The sequence below is a fragment of the Dysidea avara genome, chromosome 11 (assembly GCF_963678975.1).
Source record: "Dysidea avara chromosome 11, odDysAvar1.4, whole genome shotgun sequence".
NCBI lineage: Eukaryota > Metazoa > Porifera > Demospongiae > Dictyoceratida > Dysideidae > Dysidea > Dysidea avara.
Window position 1 is genome coordinate 24,080,358 of NC_089282.1, and position 23,119 is coordinate 24,103,476.

At 38.0% G+C, this 23,119-nt stretch overlaps 3 protein-coding genes, 1 long non-coding RNA gene and 1 other non-coding gene across 9 annotated transcripts; 2 read left to right on the forward strand and 3 right to left on the reverse strand.

The window, feature by feature from the left end:
- Nucleotides 1–5,208: 5,208 nt before the first annotated feature.
- On the reverse strand, nt 5,209–7,008 carry LOC136238887 (golgin subfamily A member 6-like protein 4). The gene is made up of 2 exons (XM_066029521.1): nt 6,805–7,008; nt 5,209–6,420 (listed from the first exon to the last, which is right to left on the reverse strand). The coding sequence occupies exons 1-2, from the start codon at nt 6,970–6,972 to the stop codon at nt 5,308–5,310; spliced, it is 1,281 nt and encodes a 426-aa protein (XP_065885593.1). The 5' UTR covers nt 6,973–7,008; the 3' UTR covers nt 5,209–5,307.
- Nucleotides 7,009–9,158: 2,150 nt separating this feature from the next.
- On the forward strand, nt 9,159–17,745 carry LOC136237821 (ankyrin repeat, PH and SEC7 domain containing protein secG-like). Of its 3 annotated transcripts, none has more exons than XM_066028037.1 (22): nt 9,159–9,259; nt 12,907–13,322; nt 13,379–13,627; nt 13,691–13,794; nt 13,851–13,901; nt 14,090–14,371; nt 14,425–15,048; nt 15,105–15,196; nt 15,251–15,328; nt 15,706–15,817; nt 15,869–15,945; nt 15,993–16,067; nt 16,110–16,180; nt 16,280–16,350; nt 16,400–16,514; nt 16,571–16,625; nt 16,678–16,734; nt 16,784–16,879; nt 17,173–17,221; nt 17,273–17,381; nt 17,437–17,533; nt 17,590–17,745. In XM_066028037.1, coding segments are annotated over exons 3-22 (2,235 nt in total). In that variant the 5' UTR covers nt 9,159–9,259; nt 12,907–13,322; nt 13,379–13,625; the 3' UTR covers nt 17,608–17,745. The 3 variants fall into 3 exon arrangements, with proteins under 3 accessions (XP_065884109.1, XP_065884110.1, XP_065884108.1); XM_066028038.1 differs by having other exon boundaries at nt 12,907–13,263; nt 13,501–13,627; XM_066028036.1 differs by having other exon boundaries at nt 12,907–13,627.
- LOC136238695 (uncharacterized) lies at nt 10,153–12,647 on the reverse strand. Of its 2 annotated transcripts, XR_010693168.1 has the most exons (3): nt 12,336–12,647; nt 11,154–12,247; nt 10,153–10,291 (listed from the first exon to the last, which is right to left on the reverse strand). It is a non-coding gene; the product is annotated as an uncharacterized lncRNA (long non-coding RNA). The 2 variants fall into 2 exon arrangements; XR_010693167.1 differs by having other exon boundaries at nt 11,154–12,647.
- On the forward strand, nt 13,369–13,451 carry Trnay-gua (transfer RNA tyrosine (anticodon GUA)). Its single transcript is given in 2 exon segments — nt 13,369–13,405; nt 13,416–13,451. It is a non-coding gene; the product is annotated as a tRNA-Tyr (tRNA).
- LOC136237822 (uncharacterized) lies at nt 17,604–21,032 on the reverse strand. 2 transcript variants are annotated; one of them, XM_066028039.1, is made up of 3 exons: nt 19,943–21,032; nt 19,803–19,894; nt 17,604–18,460 (listed from the first exon to the last, which is right to left on the reverse strand). In XM_066028039.1, exons 1-3 carry the CDS (start codon nt 21,008–21,010, stop codon nt 17,725–17,727), a joined length of 1,896 nt encoding a protein of 631 aa, XP_065884111.1. In that variant the 5' UTR covers nt 21,011–21,032; the 3' UTR covers nt 17,604–17,724. The 2 variants fall into 2 exon arrangements, with proteins under 2 accessions (XP_065884111.1, XP_065884112.1); XM_066028040.1 differs by lacking the exon at nt 17,604–18,460 and adding an exon at nt 19,038–19,375.
- Nucleotides 21,033–23,119: the final 2,087 nt, after the last annotated feature.

The following is a 23,119-nucleotide window of genomic DNA, read 5'->3' on the forward strand; positions in this document are numbered from 1 at the left end:
TCTAGCTGTAGTTTCCTCTATTAGAGACAATATATACATATTCTGAAAGACTCCGGCACCATTCTAGACTTACCATTAATGAATTATAGACAGAACAGAGGAGATTTGATTTTAATGTAAAAAATTGTAAGAACTATGGTACTCCAATTTAGATTTTTCTAATGCTATCACATTTTCTACAACTATACAACTAGGGGTCATCAATTCAAGCTTTTCAAACATCACACAAGATTACACTCAAATTTTACTTCAACAGGATTATTAATAATTGGAACAGTTTACCCTCCAATGTTTTAAATGCAAGATCTATAGCCAAATAGTTTTAAATCTTTGTTTCTTAAATATTTGTTTTTGCTTGGATATTGTTATTGTGTAATTATGTATTTGATTGGGTATACACTCTACCCTGTACCTTAATCATATCATAATCATAAACATTTGTCTTAGTCTTGTGATCTACTTCACCAATCAGTAAACCAACTTATCAGAGCATTTAACAAGCTTGCCAGGTGCTCTTATATACAAGCCTGATGCAAAAAAGAACTAGTTGCCGGTTTTTCAAGATACAACTGTCAAATTTTGGATGGGCAAGCAAGCAGTAGTTAATAAGCTGTAATTGTGTGGAAACCAATTTTTAATGCTTGCTTCTGCCTGGTTGTGGCAAATTTTAAAAAACCCATTCCAAATCTTTGTGCGACATGGGTAGAAGTAAAGCGTGAACTAAAGACCTGATAAGAAAGTAGCTCTGCAAAATGGTAGATAATCATATAAATAACTTAGTGTCTAATAACAGACCCAGTTAACGCTAAACTTGGAACTCGTGATACACACACACATCCCAGAGAGTTCTGGACTAGCTGTTGCTATAGTGATCAGTAAACAAGTGTTTGTATACATTAGAGTTCCTGTTTGTTGTAAAGTGTAGAGAACAAAATGCTTCATTGATTTCTGTTAGTACATGGTGCTTTATGGCAATAGTGTGCTTTCTTCAGGCCTGCAAATTTCATGGTGAAGCCATAGGGAAACTGTATTGAGCCACTTTAAAAGTATTCAGTAGTTACCAAGTGGGCTACCAGCAAAGTAGGCAAAAATAAGTTTTTTTTGCATCTATATACCCTGTAGTCCTGTAAGTTACCAAGTTACCTGGTTACTAGTAATGTAGACAATATTATAAAGTTTTATGATTTTATATTATTCAGCAAGTTACCAATTAAGTTGGTTACCAGTAAAGGAGGCAAAAATATAAAGTTTTTTGCATCTAGCCCTGTAAGTTACCAATTACTTGGTTACCAGTACACTGAATTTAGGCAAAAATAGAAAGTTTTATGGTTCAGTTATTCAACAGGTTACCAAGTCGGTTACCAGCAAAGTAGACAAAAATGATTATAGTAAGTTACTAAGTTACCATGCAGGTTACCAGTAATGTAGACAAAATAATAAAGTTAAATATATGGTTCTGTTATTCAGCAAGTTACACCAGTAAAGTAGGCAAAAATATTCAATTTTCTTCATCTAGCCACCAGGTTACCAGTAATGTATACAAAATATAAAGTTTTATGGTTCTGTTATTCAGAGGTTACCAAGTCCATTACCAGCATAATAGGCAAAAATATAAAGTTTTCTGCTTCTAGCCCTGTAAGTTACCAAGTTACCGGCCAGCCTACCAGTAATGTAGGAAAAATATAAAAAATTTTATGGTTCTGTTATTCAGCAGGTTACCAAGTCAGTTACCAGTAGGGAAAACCAACTTTAATTAGTTACCAACTTGGAATAAAGGTTTTTACTCCAAGTTACCAGTAATGTAGACTAACATAATATTATAAAGTTGTACGGTTCTATACTTCAATAAGTTACCAAGTTGGTTACCAGCAAATTAAAGTTATAACATCTAATCCTGTAAGTTTCCAAGTTATCAGCAATATATAATTCTATAATCCTACAGTTACCAGTAATGTAGACAAGAGTCCTGTAGCTAATTACTTAACAGTGCCAAATAGCTATCAGCCAAAAAAAAAAATTATACAATTAAGTATGTAGTTTATTGTAGCTATGTAACTACATTATTGTACATTTTCCTTTGGCCAATTAATGGGTTATAAGTTACTTTGGTTACTGGTAAATCTTAAATTGGACCTGGTGATTCCATGTATTGAGCCACTACTGCTAGATAGAATTTTAATGTTATTGCCTAAGGGAAGATTTTGCTTATGCATAATTTTCGTCTAGGCTGTAGAGAATACCCTGGGAATTTCCCAGATATTCCACTTCCAAATTCGAACCCCCTTCCAAAATTTCCTGGCTACTCTCCAGATTTTTTTCAACAGGGAGCCAGAAGCATTGATGTGAAGGGCAGTGAGGCATGTACTCTACTGATGCACACCATCCACAACAAACATTTTGCTTGCATGAAGATTTTAATACAGTAGATGCTGGAGCTGACATCAACATTGTGTCAAATGGTTTGTATGTGTATATTATACTCTCATGGGATTTTAAAGCCCTTAATATTGTATAGATGGTAGTGCTCCATTACATCATGTCTGTTATAATGGATCCTATGAGATGCTGCTCAGCCTTGGAGCAGATGGGATGATTCCGGTGTGTCATGTGATCCCTTTGTGTGTTGGTGTATAATATGTCATAGGATAATATGGGAGATATCCTCTTCATTGGGTGACTAATAATTCTGATCCAAGGTGCATCCAGCTGCTACTTCAGTATTTAATAATACATTAAGTATATATAGGGCTAAATAATGTGTAGCATAAATATTTTGAGGGGAAAAATTTTGAGTTTGAGCAATGTTGCAAAAAAAAAAATCATGGATTTGCAAACAGCAAACCCAAATTGTATTAGACTATAATATGGAGGTGAAAGAAAGCATTTTGCTGTTAAGCACCAAAACCTCGAAATCACCAAAATTTTTCTTCCTTGAAACATTTAGGCTATTTGGTAATGGAAGTTTGGACTTTATGACAACAAAGTTTGGCAAGACTTAAGTTGTCAGCAAAATTGAAGTAAAATTGGCAAACAATTACAGTTTTAATTCAAACTGGCTCTATAGTGGACTTTTAGTCTCTTTTAATTGTTTACAGCACTTCGTTTTTTCATAAAAACTCACGTGTACAGTGACAATGTACAGTCACTAACAGTGTCACTGTGTGTGAGTGTGTGTATTTGTTGATGTTACTTTGAATGCACACTGCTTACATATTAGGCACACACAAAGACATGGTCATAATTATAAGCTATCATAGTTAGTGCTTGGTCAATCATTAAAACATAATTATACCAACTGTATATGATTACTTCAGCCCTAAAGTGAAATGATATATTTCTGGGGTGTGTCTAACTGAAGTATATTAATTTTAGCAAACTTACTGTTGCAAATAATACTTTTAGAACAAAAGCTTGACCTAATCAACATGAATCATCACCTACCAGCGATTCTCAACCATCATTAGAAGCAGGATAGAGAGGTGTACATATGATCAAAAGTGAACTTGTAGCAGTGCATTTGTACAGGATGTACTGGCTCCACAAATATTATGAACTCTTGGTTATATAATCCCCTATAGGTGGCAGCTAGGATTGGATGTACACGACAGTAGTCTGATTGCTCCTTTGATGTGGGCAGCCTTCCATGCTAGACCAGAAGTGTTAAAAGTGACTGGTTAAAACAATAGGTCATAATAGTCAAGTTTTAAACTACAGTACTAACTGTAAAAATGTTACACACAACACGGACACAACACTAGCAGATATTGATGGAATGTGTGCCATCCACTGGGCAATACATGAAACAGGAACACTGAGAGTGAGCTTAGTACTTAACTAGTTTATGTTAAATGACCATCTGCATACATGTCCTGTAGGAGTTGATCAGTGTAGCAAATACCAGGACAATAAGGGTAGAACTGTGACACACGTAGCAGCAGAAGTAAAACAGTCATGTGACCAGACGGTGTTGTAATGTGTGACATATGTGCTAAAGAAGTTAATATCATTAGAAGTGTTAGACCAACTAGTGTACAAGATTTTGACAAACAAGGGTAAGTATATTGTGCTCACACATGGAAACACTCTAATTAAACAGTCAACCATTACTAGATATATTTGTGCACGTTTACACTCATACATTACAGGTGTACTCCATTACATGGGGCAGTTGTGTGTGACAACCCAAATGAGATTCAAGTACTCTTGGCTGCTGAAGGTAATAACAATAATTGTGTCATTTGTTTGGTCTCGGGTATATATCTGTTGTACCAACCAACCCCAACATCAATGATGTCACTGATCGCACTCCATTGGACTATGCTATGGAGAAACAACTCAACTATTGTGCACTTTTGTTATCAAATGCACAGCAAAGTGGAGAAGTTGGGTCAGTATATATACCTAATCTCAAACTGAGACTACAGGGTCTGGGCTCGAGACTAGCTTTTGCCAACATTGTGTGCATGATATATTAGAGCATTTCACCACACTAAAACTGATCAAGGACAATTTACCATCACAAGTGCCCAACCACATGTAAATGTGGGTGATGTGAAATGAGTATGGTTTATGTTCTGCAGTTGTTTAGTCACGCCATGGGAATAGATAGACTTCTGTATCATGCATTTTGATGTGCAATCTTTGGACCATAAAAAGGTTCAAGGTCTCTTAGTGGCTGATGGCTGTGCCCCCCAGATCCCCAGCCCACTGCTGGTGTTTTAAGTGTTGCTGTTGAACCCCAACCTCCTTGAAAAATCCTGGCTATGTCCCTGTACTCAGTTGTCCAACAGTTTATGACACACTACAGATTAGGGTTTAGCACTACAACTGATCACAGATCTTTTAAACTTGCCTTACCAGTAACAAGCTGGATAGTCTTTAGGAAATTCAGCATTGTGGTGAATATATGATGACATTGACTGTCACTATAGCTGGCTAAGCATGCAATAGTAAGCATTTTATTGAAGGTAAACATTAGTTCAGTATGGATGGTTGTTAATGCCACAACACCTGAACAGCAATATCCGTTGGGTGTTGATGAGGATCTGAAGAGTTACCACATTGTTTACACTGCTGAGAAAGGTTATTGGTGAGTGGTAACGACTTTTAAAGGAGAAAAGATGTTTCACAACTGGATCAATCCTTGTACTCTATTAAAAATGCCAAAGAGCTATGAAATATCTGAAGTATTTATGCATTTGTCTTTGTTAGCTTGTAATAAGAAAAAAATCATCATCTGCACAATAATTCAATGTACATGCACTTCATGAATTTGGTTGTATGAACAATAGCTGCTAAACTAGTATGTTATGAAAAGAGCCAACCACCCACCCATTTAATAAACCTGTAACCTACATCAATTACAATACCAACCAATGAGTTACTTTGTAAGCCAGTATTTGAGCTGCCAGTATTTCTTGGAACAGCGTTTCTCTGTGCGTTGGCTCTTCGCTGTTCATTAGCTCTTTGCTGTTCATTAGCTCTTTTTTGTGACTGTAAGTAAGTAACTTCCACAAGTAAATTATCCATCATGACCTCTATTTTATCAGTTGTAGTACCATCCTGTAAGTCTTTCATCTCCTCAAAGTCCATGGACAATAAAGCATTCATAAGCTTATCACACTCCTTCTTAAACTTCATGATCAACTCTATGGCCTTAGGAACTATTATCTCATCATCACCTTCGTCAACATCATATTTAATTAGCTGACGTAGTCTGTCCATCTCATCAGAACCGGCATAAAATTTCTTCATTAATTTACAATATCGGATAACATGTTTTATGTGCTCTTCCAGTTTACTGATTGGGTCCATCCATTTTTTGATATAGAACACTTGCATAACTATCATATCATGATTAGCCTCATATTGGTCTATATGCTTCATCAACTGTTGATTATCTTTGGTCAATTTCTCATTTTGATTCACTGATAACTGATGTTGATCTTCCAGCTTCTGAACTTTATCTATCAGCTTATGATTTTGCACTGTCAGTGTCTGATTCTGATCCACGAGCATCTGATACTGATTTGTCAACTTCTGAACTTGGTCCTTGAGCTCATGATTTTGCATTGTCAATGTTTGATTTTGATCCACAAGCATCTGATATTGATTTGTCAACTTCTGAATTTGATCTATTAACTTGTGATTTTCCTTCATCAATGTCTGATTTTGTTCCATCAACTTCTGATTCTGATCTTTGATTACATGAATTTCATATGTAAAAGAATCATTTAGAGCCTGAATTTCACTCCTTAGAAAATCATTTTCACTTCTCAAAGACATGTTACTAGCTGTCAAAGAACAAATTTTGGCCCAAACTACATAGGTGATCCAAGCCATCACAATAGCAAGGCACATCAACAAGTAGTGCTTCTTTCTCGTGATCCACTGTACTACAATTGCCACCACATATTGTACCTGTATGTAGTAGCAGTAAAGTACAATTTGAACAAAAAACAATGCTAATCCTACTATATTATAAGTCTGCGTGCAGAGTGTGTATGTGTAAGGCAGAAAATACTTTTCAAGTCTCAGTAGTTTCAAGTTCACCTAAGCCCTTGCTATAAATAAAAGCATTGTAAACTACTGAGTAATGTTATTGAGTGAGTCTAGGGGTAAATTTGTAGTAAACATGTTTTAGGTTTGAAACTGACAACACACCAAAACGATATACAGAACACGTGACACTGTGCGGTTGGGAAGCCTTATCAAAAGGCTGGCACATCCTGTTAGCTTGGCAGTCAATTGCTGGAGGATTATATACAAAAGGAAGGTCGCCGGCGAAGACCGAGGCTTACTCACCGGTACTTCAATTCCTAATAGTGTCAGCTCCGCGAGTAACCCAATAAATTCACAAACAGACCATATCCAACACAGAATATCCATGGTGAATCGGTAGATAATATAGAACAACTCGCTCCACCACGCGCAGATGCACACCAAATTCATAAATAACACCATAGATAACATGTTAGTCAGTCTCGCGTGGCCAGACCCTAATCTCCGCTCGGCGCTTATCGATTAGAGATTATAAGCGCCTCGCAGCAGGCGCTTATAATTTCTAATCGATAAGTGTCGTGAAGTGGACCCCCAAAAAATTGACGTCTCAGTGGCTACATGAGACTGCTGTAATGTAGCCATGGGCGCCCTCGCAAAGCGCGTCACTTGATCACGTGATCGAAATGGCAGTGGCTACTGTATGTAGGTCTATGTTTATAGCGGAGAAGTGAACAGGCTAGAGTAACTCTGAAATAATTTTGCCCCACCCAGAAATAACTCTGTGTCTCAGTTTTGTCTCTGCATAAAGTAATGGCCCATGCAGGTGTATATACCTTTGGTCTGCTATTAGCTATAAGACCTTCAACCCGCCATAGCTGCCCAGGTACCTGGGGTTTATAAATCTATACTTCAACATACTGCTTTATCTGCTGAGCTGATGACAACTGAAGTTGGATGTTTAGGCCATCACTAAATATATAAGTTTTATGCCAGCAACACTATATATTAGCTATAGCAATTTATGTTAAGTGAATCATCTACCAAAAAGCTTAATTTATGATAGTAATCATTTTTCAACAAAATAAGGCAAAATTGCAATCTCCTGCTCATAAATGCTAGATTTCCAACATTATTAGCCAGTCAGGGTTCTAACATGAAACTTGGCAAAAAGTTTATGTGTTTGAGGGGACGTACTCCACTGATGCACACCATCCACGACAAACATTTTGATGTTAATAGATGCTGGAGCTGATCATGACATCAACATTGTGTCAAATGTTGTGTAGCTAAGTGTATAATATTATACTCTCATGGGATTTTAAAGCCCTTAATATTGTATAGATGGTAGTACTCCATTACATCATGTCTGTTATAATGGATCCTATGAGATGTTGGCACTACTGCTCAGCCTTGGAGCTGATGGGATGATTCCAGTATGTAATGTGATCCCCTTATGTGTTGGCGTATAATATGAGTTGATGTTGTAGGATAATAATGGGAGATATCCTCTTCATTGGGTGACTGATTCAAGGTGCACCCAGCTGCTACTTGACATGGTCAGTATAATCAAAAGTTCATAATATTAGAAGAGGATATAGTCTTACTATTATTATGAACTCTTGGTATAATTAATAGTACTTTAAGTATATATATATATAGGGTTAAATAATGTGTAGCATAAATATTTTGAGGGGCAATATTTTCGAGTTTGCCCAATGTTGCAAAAATAAAATTTCACAGATTTTCCCAAATTGTATTAGACCATATGGAGGTCAAGAATAAATTTTTTGCTGTTAACCGCCAAAACCTAGAAATCAGCAAAAATTTTCTTCCTCAAAATATTTAGGCTATATGGTAATGGAAGCTTGGACTTTATGACAACAAAGTTTTGCAAGACTTAAATTATTAGCAAAACTGAAGTAAAATTGGCAACCAATTACAGTTTTACTCAAAATTAATACAAACTGACTCTATGACGGACATTTAGTTTCTACACTGTCAAATTAAAGGTCGCTAGTGGGATAGCATTCACAGAATAAATGCCCCATAGGAGGGCCAACTAAATCCTACGTGCAGTCTTGAAAATTGACTAATGAAAAGCAAACGGACAATTTTAATATTCTTACAAAGTATCCACTTAGTTATCATTTTCATGATGCTGCCTGTAATGAAGGATTTGCAAATGTACATTATGTAGTAGGTCACTTCATGTAGTAGGTCACTTCAATGTTGTTGTTGTTGTTACTGTTGTACATTTTTATAAACTGAAGCACTGGTACCTTAGCGATGGAAGGATCTGATTTGCAAAATTATATACATGCTGAGTCCAGGAATCTGATCACAAACACTTGACTTACCATCTAGTTGCATTGTGAGCATATTATGCCAGCCATGACATCCTGTGATCTCAAAGGAAAGCAATGTCCTTTCAACCCCAACATCTCAATGTTAATACTGAGTACTGTATTGAGTTGTGTAAATGCACTCATCACACCTTCCAGAGTTCTTCTTAACCACCCCAATACATTGTATGGCTTTTGTTGATACCAAGTACCTTGTTTGGTTGCACTATACACTGTATGATGCGTTACCAGCCTCCTCTGCATATCTGCCTATTACTTGTAGTATATTGCTATGGTACAGGGTGGCTATGGTATGATGGGTATCCCAAGAAGATGTATGAAATTGCTTTTATTCTTAGGAGAGAAGCAGAAGGTGATCCGTGACAAGCACAGTCTAGAAGAGACCCAACCTGGAGGTATGTTCCTGAATCAGTGTATATCCAGCTTACTACTCATTCAAAGTATGTCTTCTATTAGAGTGTATGCTCTAAAGTGGAGCCCAACACCTTGAAGTATGGACACTTTGAAATTGTTTGTGGTCCAATTTGTATTAGTGCATTTAGATTCCTGAAATCAGTACACCTCAACAATCAGGACACTTGTCCATGGTCCTATCTGTAAACCTAGTGTTAACCCCTGAAATCATAACTTCTTGACAATTCTGTATTTGACATGTTAAGTAGGTCCCAAACTTAGCTAGTGCACGTAGTAACAGTAATAAGGCCTTGTCATTATCAAGTTTTTCTCATACACATGGTCCCATTAGAAAGTATTGCTTCATATCCAACAATTAAGCGACTTTTAATAAAAAATTTTTATTGGCAAGATACACGCGTCTACACTGGAAGCAGGTTTTCAAGGCTCTGTTATGGAGCGTCAGATAACTTTTAAGCCTTTTCCAGGTTCTAGCAGGAATGGCCAGCATGACATCTACTTTCACGAAAAATGTAACAGCTTAATACGGCCTTCTTCATGGTACAAAGTAGGGGGTTTAACATTACACATAGAACCATTGGCAATGAAAATATTGGCTCACCCCAACAATCCAGGCGCGAACTTTTTAACGATTCCAGGTTATACCAGGCTAGATCTATCCTTTCTTGAATACTTCAGCTAGCTATACCGTTCGTGACGAACGTTTTACACGGTACAAATAATTTTATAAAAATCACCATCTCAATCCAATAGTCGCATACCCTGGCTGAGCACTGATTATTAATGACGCGCGCGCTATATTGCGTGGGCGAATTGCAATGGAGAAGTATTCCGTTTCAAATGTTTAATTCATCAACTTTTCAATGGTCAATAGTCCTTGTACATCACACTAATAACTTTTTTGATCACGTGATACATCTTTGTATTTTGTACATGTAATCAAATAAATATTTTGAAAAATGGTCATTATAAAAATTTCAAGTTATTTGTTTGCAGTTCTCCAACGTATCAACCTGTGGAAAAAACAGTCACATTTAAATTGGTGAATTTAATAAAATCTTTATCACGCACACACCACACACACACACACACACACACACACACACACAGACACACACACACTCACACACACACACACTACACACACACACACACACACACACACACACCCACACGCACACACCACACACACACACACACACACACACACACACACACACACACACACACTACACACACACACTTCATTACATATTCACATCAAAATAAAACACTACAAGGTATAGTAATGGTTGTTTACATTGGTTAATTTTGTGGTGTGCCACATATAGCAACAAGGGAAATGTGTATCTGTGATCAAGAATTTAATTTAGTTTGTAATATCATAATTAGATGGTCACACTATCTTTGTCAACTAGAGATGAACTGGCTTTTGGTAAAAAGCGAGGGGTAGCCAATGCTTGTATGCTATGTGAGAAATGCAATCAGAAATACACAAATATATTAGAAACCAAATCCTAAATCCAAAATCATGTAAAAATAATGGAGAAAGTGAGTTTAACAAAGTAGACAATGATCGATCATGAATAACTAGAACAAGATGTAGATCAACAACTGTACAGGTAGTTACTAGTTAGCGATATCACTAAATGCTTTTAAAAATACATAAAGATTGGGAGTCTCGTACACGCCAGTTGGGTGCTTGCTTTGCGTGGGCGTTGGCAACCCCTCTGGTACACCATTTCTGTGTTTTGCGTGGGCGTTGGCTACCCCTCGGGAAAAATAAAATAATGAAAGACTATACAGAAGCTGATCTGTACAGAAGATGAGCCCTGCACAGCTACTTGGGCTTCTTTTTACAAAGCATACACTCACCTTATTTGCACATTGCCCAATCATCATCATGGACGCCTCTACCTCCCACTAAAGTAATAGAAACAAACATCATTGAATAATATTATTATAGTATAACACAGCAGCACAATATTACAGCATGATAAACAAACCAAAGTATTTATACAGAAAACTATGTCATAGACATTTAATCATCTTTGAGCAAGGCCATTTTAACGAAGGCGCAAATTGGGCGTGGGCGGGCAATTCATTACATTCTTTTCGCCGTTTATAGCTATCACTGGCAAACTAATGCATATACAATATCAAAGAACGTATATATTTAAACAGTTGTATGATACTTATAGACTGTTTTTTCACTGTTAACCACTTATTGCGCGTGGGCGGCCCACCACCCCTCCCCTCCGCACCCCCTATATGATATACGTGCTATACAGCTGAGCATATAAAAGTTGCTAAAATTAACAGGTTTTTGTAGAATCAGTTTTATTTTTAAAATTCTAATTGAACAAACAGTACATTTTCATACACAGTAAAAACAAACTAGTGAACGTCACTACTAATGGCTGCCACAATACTCACTATTTTTGTGTAGTGACGTTCACTACTAAGTTTGTAGTGAACGTCACTACATTGACCACCAAGTAGTGACGTTCACTACTTAAAAGTAGTGAGTATTGTGGCAGAGCAATTCACTACTAATTTTTTACAGTGTACTGTAGCTGAATGACATTAAAATACATTGAATTGTCTGATATGTTTACATTGAAAAATTCGCCTATGTAGTTTGTTAAAGCTTTGTTAGCCAAAATTTTCGTGCAGTGTACTATTCACTGCTGTTACTATTGTGCAGGGGCGTAGCTAGCCAGAAGGTGATGGAGGGGCAGGCATACCCCCACGAAACACTCAAAATCATACATGATTGCAAAAAAGGCTAATGACCCAATGGTGGGCTAGCCAACATACGGTGTTGTATTATTACAGCTTAAATAACTAGCTACGTAACTACTGCAGTACTGACTGCTTCCAATCGAGGTAGCTATATTCGTCGAGCATCATCGCACGTGCCACAACTGTACTCCAACAAATTCATCCACAGTCCGGTAGAGCTAATACTTTAGTGTAAATACAGGTTACTTTACGTTAGTCACAGCCTGTGCTACAGTCCTAGCACACTGCTGACAGGATGACGTATTCACTCACTTCACTCGGCGAAATTGAAATGCCATGTATTGCACGAAATCCCACCTGTCTTGCTAGCAGAACTTGTAAGCTTGACTGATCCACCTGACTGACTGACTGACAAAGTAAAAACAGAATGCACTGCCGTACGTACAAAGGTCCAGTGTGATCGACTCGATAAAATAAACTTGGTACATTTATTTAGCTAACACTTTATCACCTCGTAGGCAGTAGGTTCGTAGCGTCATCTGGTCTCCTTTGTCACTTGTGACTCCTGCCGCGGAGAAGCGGGTCACTCTTTTTAGATTCAAAAATGTTCTATCACGCTAGTAATCTAGGCTAAATATAGAAGTATGTCTCTAATATTTTCGTTCGGTGGATTCACGAGCGAGTTGAATGTTGTGTGTGTGCGCATTCACTAGCAACCCCTGGTGATACCGCATAGTGGTGTACATAAGTTACAGTCATTTGCGTGTCAGTTTACACTGGTAAACTTGTGACGAAGATTTAAAAAAAAATCATTTAGTGATGGGGGGCAAATGCCCCCCCCTTGCCCCCCCTTAGCTACGCCTCTGCTATTGTGTTGCTGCAGGTATGAGAGTTTGGGAGAACCCGTTTCAAAAGCGAAAGTCGTGAAATGGTGATTGTCTTGGTTGACCATGATCTGCTGTGACTTTAAAAAGAAGCAACAAACAATTTTTACATTGCATTGTACAATAATTTGTTCATCAACTCTTACAGTTTATAATTTGACGGAACTACGATGTTATACGGTGTAATATACTGAGTGGTTAAGTATTGACCATTGCTGTTTTGCAAAACCGAAATGGGTGGGGCACGTCTCCGTTGTGCGTTTGGGCAGGCGTGAAGTTGATTCAACTACTATAGTGTCACTGTGAATCAGCCTAATCAACTCTTTTAAACGCCGTGGACTGTCATTGTAAAATACGTGAGTGTTTTTTGTACCACAACAATTGCCAGAGGGCGTAGGGGAATTACCGTAAAATGGTTAGGGAAGAACAAAAGGGTTCTGAAAACCCTTTGATTATTGTATCCTTCGATAGCTCAGTTGGTAGAGCGGTGGACTGTAATGGTATAGTAATCCATAGGTCGCTGGTTCCACTCCGGCTCGAAGGAAGTTTTTTTTTTTCGTTTTTGTTACCTTTTCATCACCACTTTTTTTCAGGAATCTGACGATGGAGGAAAACAAACTAGCTATTCCACCTGGAGTAGTACCTTCAGAATCAAAAGAAGATTTGTACAGACAACTACAATCAGAAGAGAATCAAGAAGACATGTCTGTTTTGAAAGATGTACGTTAGTATTGATCATTTTGTAAGGGTGCACAGAATGTGAGTTAAACTGGCTGATTACAGGATGTCCCCATGGAAACAAGTGAAAGTCCCGGCACCCCTGCAAGAGCAGCTACCTTCTGAACGTAGTGACACTCCCACTGCAGCTTGGCTGGAGCATTCAAAAGGTTGTCATTTGGATTCATAACTGCAGGCTGATGAACATTTTATTCTTTAAACACAGAAGTACCTGATGACAATGACAACATGGGAGGATCATCTTCTGGAAGTTCTGGTAATTCTAGTATAACTAGAACTTTTAAGGGGGCAGCAAAGTATTGAAAGATCAAGGCAAATGAATCAAACGTTCAGTAATTTAAATTGTGTAATACTATTCAGTTGCAACAGTCACAAAATTTTAATATTTTGTCCCTTTAAAAGATTCTAACTATACCGCTTTTAAATACCACTGTGGATTTGTAGATTTACTAAAAGAAGTTCTATCACATCAAGATCAGCCTTCTTCTCCCAAGCGGCCACACTCACCGCTTAGAAAAAAATTCAACAAAGTGGCACCCCTTGATGTGTCTAATAAGAACACAGACTCAAAACCATCACTGGAGTCTCCATTGATGGCAACTTCTACTGCCACTAATGGTATTAAACTAGATACGTATGAGCCGCAGATTGGTTCATCCACTGTCATCACTAACACAAGTGCTGTTACTGACAATGCTTCAGTGTCCGAAACTGAACCACTAAAAAGTTAGTGTAATTACATTGTGTAGTAGTGTGTGTATTCTATACTGTGTTACTAGCTAAGAATGAGCCTGTGTACAGTGCAATTGTTAAGGTGAAACCATCACACCATCAATTTGATTCTAGTAACATTGGCACATTAACTCCCACTAACACCAACCTTATTTCAGAGGATCATCAGGGCTATAGTTTACCAGTGATCGATCATGATGAAGTCAATCATCAACATTCTGTTAAACCCAAATTGGAGTCAGAAGTGGTCACTAGTCCTTCAGTTGATGAAACAGACAGTCACATCATTCCCGAAGAACCTGAAATCCCAATGTCCACACATGATCCTAAGACATATAACCAAAAGCCACCTCCAAAAGAGGCAATACAGTTGATATCTATCAAGCCTGTCTCAGATACTGCAGTAGTTCCAGACCACAGTTTCCCAGTTGGTAGTTCATATGACATGCAGCCAATACATTACATGGCATCCACTGGAGACCAGAAGAAACTGGCACAACTCATATCGGAACTAAACCCTGATGGTGATGACCAGGCTAGGGTGAGAGGGAGTATTGATGTGAGGGACAGTGAGGGACGTACTCCACTGATGCACGCCATCCACAACGAGCATTTTACTTGTGTGAAAATGTTAATAGATGCTGGAGCTGACATCGACATTGTGTCAAATGGTAAGTGTATGTATAATACTCTTGTGTGTTATTAAAGCCCTAAATATTGTATATAGATGGTAGTACTCCATTACATCATGTCTCCTATAATGGATCCTATGAGATGTTGGCACTATTGCTCAGCCTTGGAGCTGATGGGATGATTCCAGTATGTCATGTGATCCCTTTATGTGTTGGTGTATAATATGAGCTGATGTCATAGGATAATAATGGGAGATATCCTCTTCATTGGGTGACTAATAATTCTGATCCAAGATGTACCCAGCTGCTACTTGACAAGGTCAGTAAGGCAAAAAAATGGAAGCTTGGACTTTGTGACAACTAAATTTGGCAAGACTTAAGTTGTTAGCAAAATTGAAGTAGAGTTATCAACTAATTGCAATTGTAGTGGCTCTACAGTGGGTCTCTCCAAATTTCATTGTTTACAATACTTTGCTTTTCGTAAACATGATGTACACTTGTTATGTGCAGTGTGTGTGTGTGTGTGCGTGCGTGCATGCGTGCGTGCGTGTACATGTGTTCATTGGTGTTACTCGGAATGTATATAACTATATTAGGCACAATATACAAGGCACACACATAGTTATGTAGATATGGTTGTTCAAAAACATATACCTAGTGTATATACCCTAACATCCAACTGTTATATCTCTATAGGTGGCAGGATTAGATGTTAATGTACGAGACAGTAGTCTGATGACTCCTCTGATGTGGGCAGCCTTCCATGCCAGACCAGAACACATACAAGTGTTGAAACAAAATGGAGCAGGTCATTATGTCAAGTTCTAGGCCACAGTATAAAATGTTATACACTACACAGACACAACACTAGCAGATATAGATGGAATGTGTGCCATCCACTGGGCAATACACAAACACGAAACAGGAACACTGAAGGTGTGCTTGATACTTCACTAGTTAAAATGACTGTCGGTGACCTGTAGGAGTTGATCAGTATTGAAGCTACCAAATATCAGGACAACAAGGGTAGAACTGTGATGCACGTAGCAGCAGATGAGGTTAGTAAACAGTCAGACAGTGTTGTAATGTGTGTACTGCAGGGATGTGCTAAAGAAGTTAATATCATTAGAAGTATTAGACCAACTAGTGTACAAGATTTTGACAAGCAAGGGTAAGCTGAATTTGTTACACTTTACAAAGAGAACACTCAAATTAAACAATCAGCTTTTACTAGGTATAATTGCACACGTTTACTGTATACACTATACAGGCATACTCCATTACACTGGGCAGTTGTGTGTGACAATCCTGATGTGATCAAGGCACTTTTGGTTGCTGAAGGTAATATTGCTTTACACTAGCACTTGTTAAATAATTATTGTTATACCAGCCAACCCCAACATCAAAGATGTCACCAATCGCACTCCATTAGACTATGCTATGGAGAAGCAACTCAATTATTGTGCACTATTGTTATCAAATGCACAACAAAGTGGAGAAGTTGGGTTAGTATAAGTCACTATTATGTGTGTGTTGTATTAGAGTTTTTTTACCACACTAGAACTGATCAAGGACAATTTACCTTCACTAGTGCCCAACAACAAGGACAGTCTCCAGTATGTTTAACAATTTTTACTGTGGTCAAGTAATGTCACATTACTGTCACAGGTAGCAATAAATACTAGTGAGCAAAGTTTGTCTGAGGCCAGAGCTACTCTGTTGAAGGTGACATAGTAAAGTGACCTAGTGTAGTTATAACTGTCACAAATCATAGAACTTATCTGTTGGATGCTGGATGTACAAGTTTACTGAAGATGGCAAGGGACCAATGCACAAGAGATTTTTTACTGTGTTGATAGACAAACAGAAGGTACTGTACACTTACCCAATTGTGACCGGAAAAGGGTCTTCCACACGCATTCAATTTACCGAGCTTAATGATCACAACTTCAGATTGGAAAACTAAGGCTATTGACTTGAAATATGGTCAGCTGTGAGCACCAACATAGCATATTGGATGGCAAATTTTCAGCTTAATAATCATGTTTTTGAGCACTGCGTTATGATCTTCCAAGTTAATAAAATTAATTGGATGTGCATGGAAGATCGCTTTTCGCAAATCCGGTCACAATTATGGTAGTACTCTCACATTTTATATTATAGCTTTGTTGGGCCAAATCAGCTGAGCCAGCTGATAAGGATATCAAATCAGGTAACTATATATTAGTAAAGAGGTGTGCTACATTGTATTGTCCTCCTCCAGACAAATTACTAAATGTACGATCATCAGTTAGTCCTTTAGTACAGGGTAGGAAAGATTTTGATCCAGTTGTGAAACATCGGTATGCCTTTACCATCTTGACCACTCACCAGTAGCTTTAATTTTGTGATCATCAAATCACTTGTTACACATCTTGACCTCAACAGTGTGATCAATGTGGTAGCCTTGTCTTCAGAAGACTACAAGATTTGGGTCAATGGGCTACAGTTTTTACTGGAAATTGGTCCAGAACAAGCGGTACAAGTGAGCTATGAAACAACATTTAAAATTACTTTTACATATAAATTACTTTTATATAGCTTGCCACACAACATTGAAGGAAACAAGAAACATATCCAATATTGACAATAATTGTAGGCCTATACATGTACTGCAAATAACTCGTAGTATGATTGTACATCTTATAAGCAGTTTGTTCAGCAGCTACTTAACTGTTATGTATTTAATTTTGAGAAGAGCCAATGGCCCATCCATGTGGCTAATCTGTAAGCCACAGTTCCTATGAAACTAACCAATGATGTATGCTGTATAGCAGTATTGGTGCTCCGCTGTGACTGCATGGTGGCAACTTTCTTTAGAAAATCATCCATCATATTTTCAATCTTTTTTGTGCTTGTACCATCCTGTAGCTGCTTCATCTCCTCAAAGTTCATGAACAACAAAGCATTCAAGCACTTATCATACTCCACATTAAATCTCATGATTAGCCTTTCTACCAGGTGTACTACTATCTCATCATTATCTTCATCAAGGTCATATTTAATTAACTGACGTAGTCTGTGTAGCTTGTATACCTCTTCAGGGCTGGCAAAGAATTCATTAAATTTCTTCTTTAGTTTACAATATTGGATAACATGCTGTTTGTGTTCCTGGAGTTTGCTGATTGCATCCATCCATTTTTTAATGTAGTAAACTTGTGTGACTATTATATCATGGCTAATCTTATAATGCTCTACCCAATCTAGTAGCTGCTGGTTAAGCTCTGTGACATTCTGATTTTCACCTTTCATCGAGAAAAGTTCATCTATCAAAAGTTTATTTTTAGCTGTTAAATTATTATTTTCAATCCAAAGTGAGCACATGAGGTAAGCCAGCAGAACACCAAGCATCATGGCCAACAAACTGAATTTGCCTTCCTTAATCCATTGTGCAAAATGCTGCATCACAGACCTGCATCCAATATTATTCTCATTTAAAAGTGCACACACACCATATAGAACTGCATCATGCATTAAGTTACAGTTATAATATCCTGTTACGAGGGTGATATGGTTGTTACACTAGTCCAAGGTGGAGCCGAGGACAAGTGTAACAACCATGATATCATCCAAGTATACAGGATATACTTATTAAAAAATCCCAGTGCGTGGGAGTTTACAGATATATCCTGTTCAAGTTCCTGTCTGTGTGCTTGATCAAGATTTCAGCCGAAATGTGTAGAGATTTAACTTCGTAGGTACTAGAGAGATACGCATATACTATATAAAGTAACAATGAACAATTTTACAAAGCAGAAGTTTTCAGGTATGATCATGATTCACTGTTGTTTTGGGATTGGTGGAGTGTAAGCGCTAAAAGACTGGCAAGTGGCGAGTATTAGTCCAGAACGATGGAACCAGAGGTTTTTGAAAGAAATTGGTTTACCATAGCAACTGATGGGACCTCTTTACCACTCTGCCACTGCTCACCTCACTTAATTTCTACCTTATAAAAGAAATTTCTGGTTTAGAATAATAACTTATAGATCTATCAGTGAAAATGTTATATGTGTTGCATTGAAATGCTCAGAAAAAAATGTGTGCTCTATTAGAGTACTACAAAAATTATGAAATATGCAAGTGTGTCGTGCAGCCAAGTACAGCCAGTGTGGGCAGGCAACATACTCATTTTACAGAACCAAGAAAATGCCGTTTTCATGTACCCCTTTTCTGCTGTGGAAACTTTCACAGGGCAGACCATCTCCCACTAAATTTCCGTCGAATCTGCCCAGCTATCGTTGGGTTATATGTGCCTTCAAAATTCGTCACCGTCTTCTTTCAGTTCTTCGTAAATACATATAGCCACAGTCTTCAACAATTCCAGTAGCTAGTAAAAGGGAAAAGGTTAACTTGCAATTACAAAAAAGAAGTGATATCTGCACAAAAACAGCAGCAAGCTGTGAAAAAAGTGCAGCCTTTGGTTGAAATAAGTTGTGAGATTAAAGGTGGCAGCCAACAAATGGCTGCAATGATGTCAATGCTAATAAACTTTAATAAGGCTGTGTGCATTGTTAAAAATTTTAGCATTATAATTAACATCACATTGCAGCCATTAGTTGGCTACCACCTTTGATTTCACAACTGATTTCACCCAGACTGTTTGAGTAGATTTGTTATACACTACGTGGAACTCCATTTCATTAGACACACATTTTGTCGAATTAAACTCGCGCCAAATGCAAATTATTAAGCCAATGCTAAATATTCTGTTCGCCAAAATTTTCTGCTTGTATGGCACTTAAACAGCAACTTACTTGTAATGTCTTGGTTCACTTCTTCCTCTACCTACATTGTCTCTGTTAGGTTGACTGTCAACATGTTCTGATGTTACACATATTCTGGAGGTCTATAACAATGATATAATTTATAGTAGCATGTTAGCTATATAGCCCACCTCCAGTTGTTGTCTCAAATGGCTGAGTTCAGCATTTAATTGATGGTTTTCAGACTTCAGTTCATCATTTTCACTTCTTGTCAGCTCCACTTCACTTTTCATCTGAATATTCTCTTGGTATAGAGTGATAATATTTTGTGAAGACTCATCGATATTCATGTAGGCGTCCTTGCTCGCTTTGATCCTGTCATAGACAGCAGCCATGTTTGGCCTCACAGCAGGGTCATCATCCAGACACTCCATCACCAATGGCCTCAATACTTCAGCTTCTTCTCCTTTAAGTTTGTCCAAGTACTGCTGACGGCGCTCAACTTCCATTAATGCCTCTTTTCTTCTGGTCTTTGGATCAAAACGAACCTGCTCTGACGGACGGGGCCACTGCTGATTAAACGTGTGCAAGACTATTCCACCAAAAGAAAATACATCCAAGGAGGGACCGTAAACTGGATTGTCACTTAGAGATTCAGGTGGCATAAAATCAATAGTTCCTGGAGCTTTAGTCAGTGTCCTATTTGTGCCAGTCCTTATCACTTTTGCTACTCCAAGGTCACTGATCTTTGCCACATGATGTGCCGTCAATAAGATGTTGTTAGGGGAGAGGTCTCGGTGGACAATGGGAGGGTCATGATTGTGAAGGTAGCGTAAGCCAAGGGAGACATCATGGACAATTGAAAATTTTATATGGACAGGAATCTTCTCATGTTTATCAACCAGTGAGGTCAGGCTTTCTGTCATCATCTCCATGACCATTACTGGTAGCTGAATTCTTCTCTGCACACCACCCGCCCCCTCGTTAGGATAATAAACACCTAGGAACTGTATGATGTTAGGATGACGTAGGGAACTACATTGACGACACTCCCTCATAAACGATCCAACGGTTTGCTGCGTTTGCACTTGGCCAACTCCTTCGACCAGAATGGAATGGATCTCTTTGGCAGCACAGGTCGTTCCATAATAGTTGACAGCATAAACTCTTCCGTAAGCCCCGCGCCCCAGTTCTCTGTCTCCATCAACGGGCGTGATTCCTTTCAAAACTAGACCTTCAAAATCACCACCAGAATTCATTTTCTTTGAAAGGGGTGTGACCTTATGATTCGGTCGCACGTGGGCGGAAACAGAATCGGAAGGAATGACCAAACTGTTTAACAGCCAGTGCAAAAAGGCTTGGCTTTCTTGACACAATACACGTTTAACTTATGAACTAATCTCGCGTGCCAGACGGTTTGTGTGGGGGCGGCAAATAAACCGTCTGGTCATTGTTGCACACTTTCCGTGAACTCACTGGAATGCAATTAGATTACATCACGGCATTGTTTTGCGCCAAGGATGATGCAATAATCGTTCCAATCACCTCTTTGAGCAGACTAAGACAATAATTGTACTGGTAATGTCCTGGTGACGTATTCGAAACATTACTGAACGTCTTCCTCGACAATTCTGTCGTTTTACAAATCCGTAGCGAACCACGATCGTTCTTATACGAACGCTTTTAAGAGCCCTGTACTAGGGAAACAAAGATCCTAAGCCCATGGCGTTGTTAAACTTTCGAAAAAGTGATCTGTAGCCGAGATTCAGTTCAAGTATTTAAGATAACTTGTAGGCCTGTATCAAATGTACCCAGGATAATAAAAAGCATAATATAGGCTAAATTGCTATGATACTTAAAAGTTACATGGATACTCTCTAATGGAATAATGCCGGAATGAAAAATGTAAGGTGATACATAGCTCATTACATCAATAGTCTCTAATAGAACAGTCACTTTTCATTGGAGTGTTACCACAGCAGCCCAAGTTATTGTAGCACCTTGCTGGGTTATGTTACTCTCCCACTGTTATAAACATATAGCTTAGAGTCACAGTGTACAGCTGGCATCACAATAAGCATAAAGTGTCTGAAGACATGCCTCTTTAAGGTTTAAATTCAATGCATAATTAATTGCAGAGTGAAAGTTAAGATTAGACTGGAGCTGTAAATGCTGTATTAGAGTAGTTAGAATTTCAATGTTTTTAAATGCAGTAACTGGTGAAAGCATTACTGAGTAATTTACAATATTTATTTCACATTAACACACACACACACATATAATATATATATATATATATATATATAATATGCACACCACACACAGACATACATACACCTATTTAGCCATACATAAGACAATTGGGTAGGGTACTGGATCCAAAGAAGTGTACTAGACTAGGTACAAAGTTAGGTTGTACAATGCTATCTTTACCTACACTGTTTAAACTGGGTTGCAACACTTTTCAGTGTTATATCTATAGGTACATCACCATGTCAATATGTATGTTTTGACAAATGTTTTAAAGCAAATGATCGATGCTCTATAGAGGACTATATGCACACTAACACATTGTAATCTTCCTATGTTTCTATTCAATACTATTGATGTATTCAAAGTGGTGAAGCTCAGTCATGTAGCTCACGATGCATGCATGCTACATACGTAAATGGTTAATGGTACTGAAGCTTAATGCAACTACTTTTGGTATCAGCAAGAGTAAATAATAAAAGAGAGAGTGTCTAACTCCAGCAAGAATGACAGCCACAAGTCTTTCTGGATATTATAGTAAATTCACACTTATGTAATAAGTGCTAATTGAGTGAGTTAACACTTAGGAGCTTTGAGTAGCCCCTTGAAAGTTAGCCAAAACATATTAACACCCTTCCTGTAAATCCAAGGGAAGTCTGTGGACTTGTGGCTGATGGCCTACACTCTCTCTTTTATTATTTACTCTTGGTATCAGCATAGATTCTAATAGAATGCATATCTTAGACAAAATACTTTAATAGAACACCTAGCTGTTCAGATAACCTAGTGTTTAGATAATAATGGCTAGATATTCAAGGGAGCACTGTGACTCTGAGTGGAACTCCTTGCCTTAAAAGTGTAGACACACCACTAGATGAATGGTATATAACTGAAATTGAACACAGTAGTGTAAGAGTTACCACCTCACTGGTAGCATTCTGTTTCAGACACATTTTAGGAACACATCAAGATATAAGTGTGTCCCATCTCAGGGGATGGCTACCTTTATGTAAATAAAAAATACTTTTTTTGTATCCTGTCAAATACCTTGGTGTACTAGTTGATGGCAAATTGAGTTGGTCCAAGTACTGCAGGTATTGTATTAATAAGGCCACCAA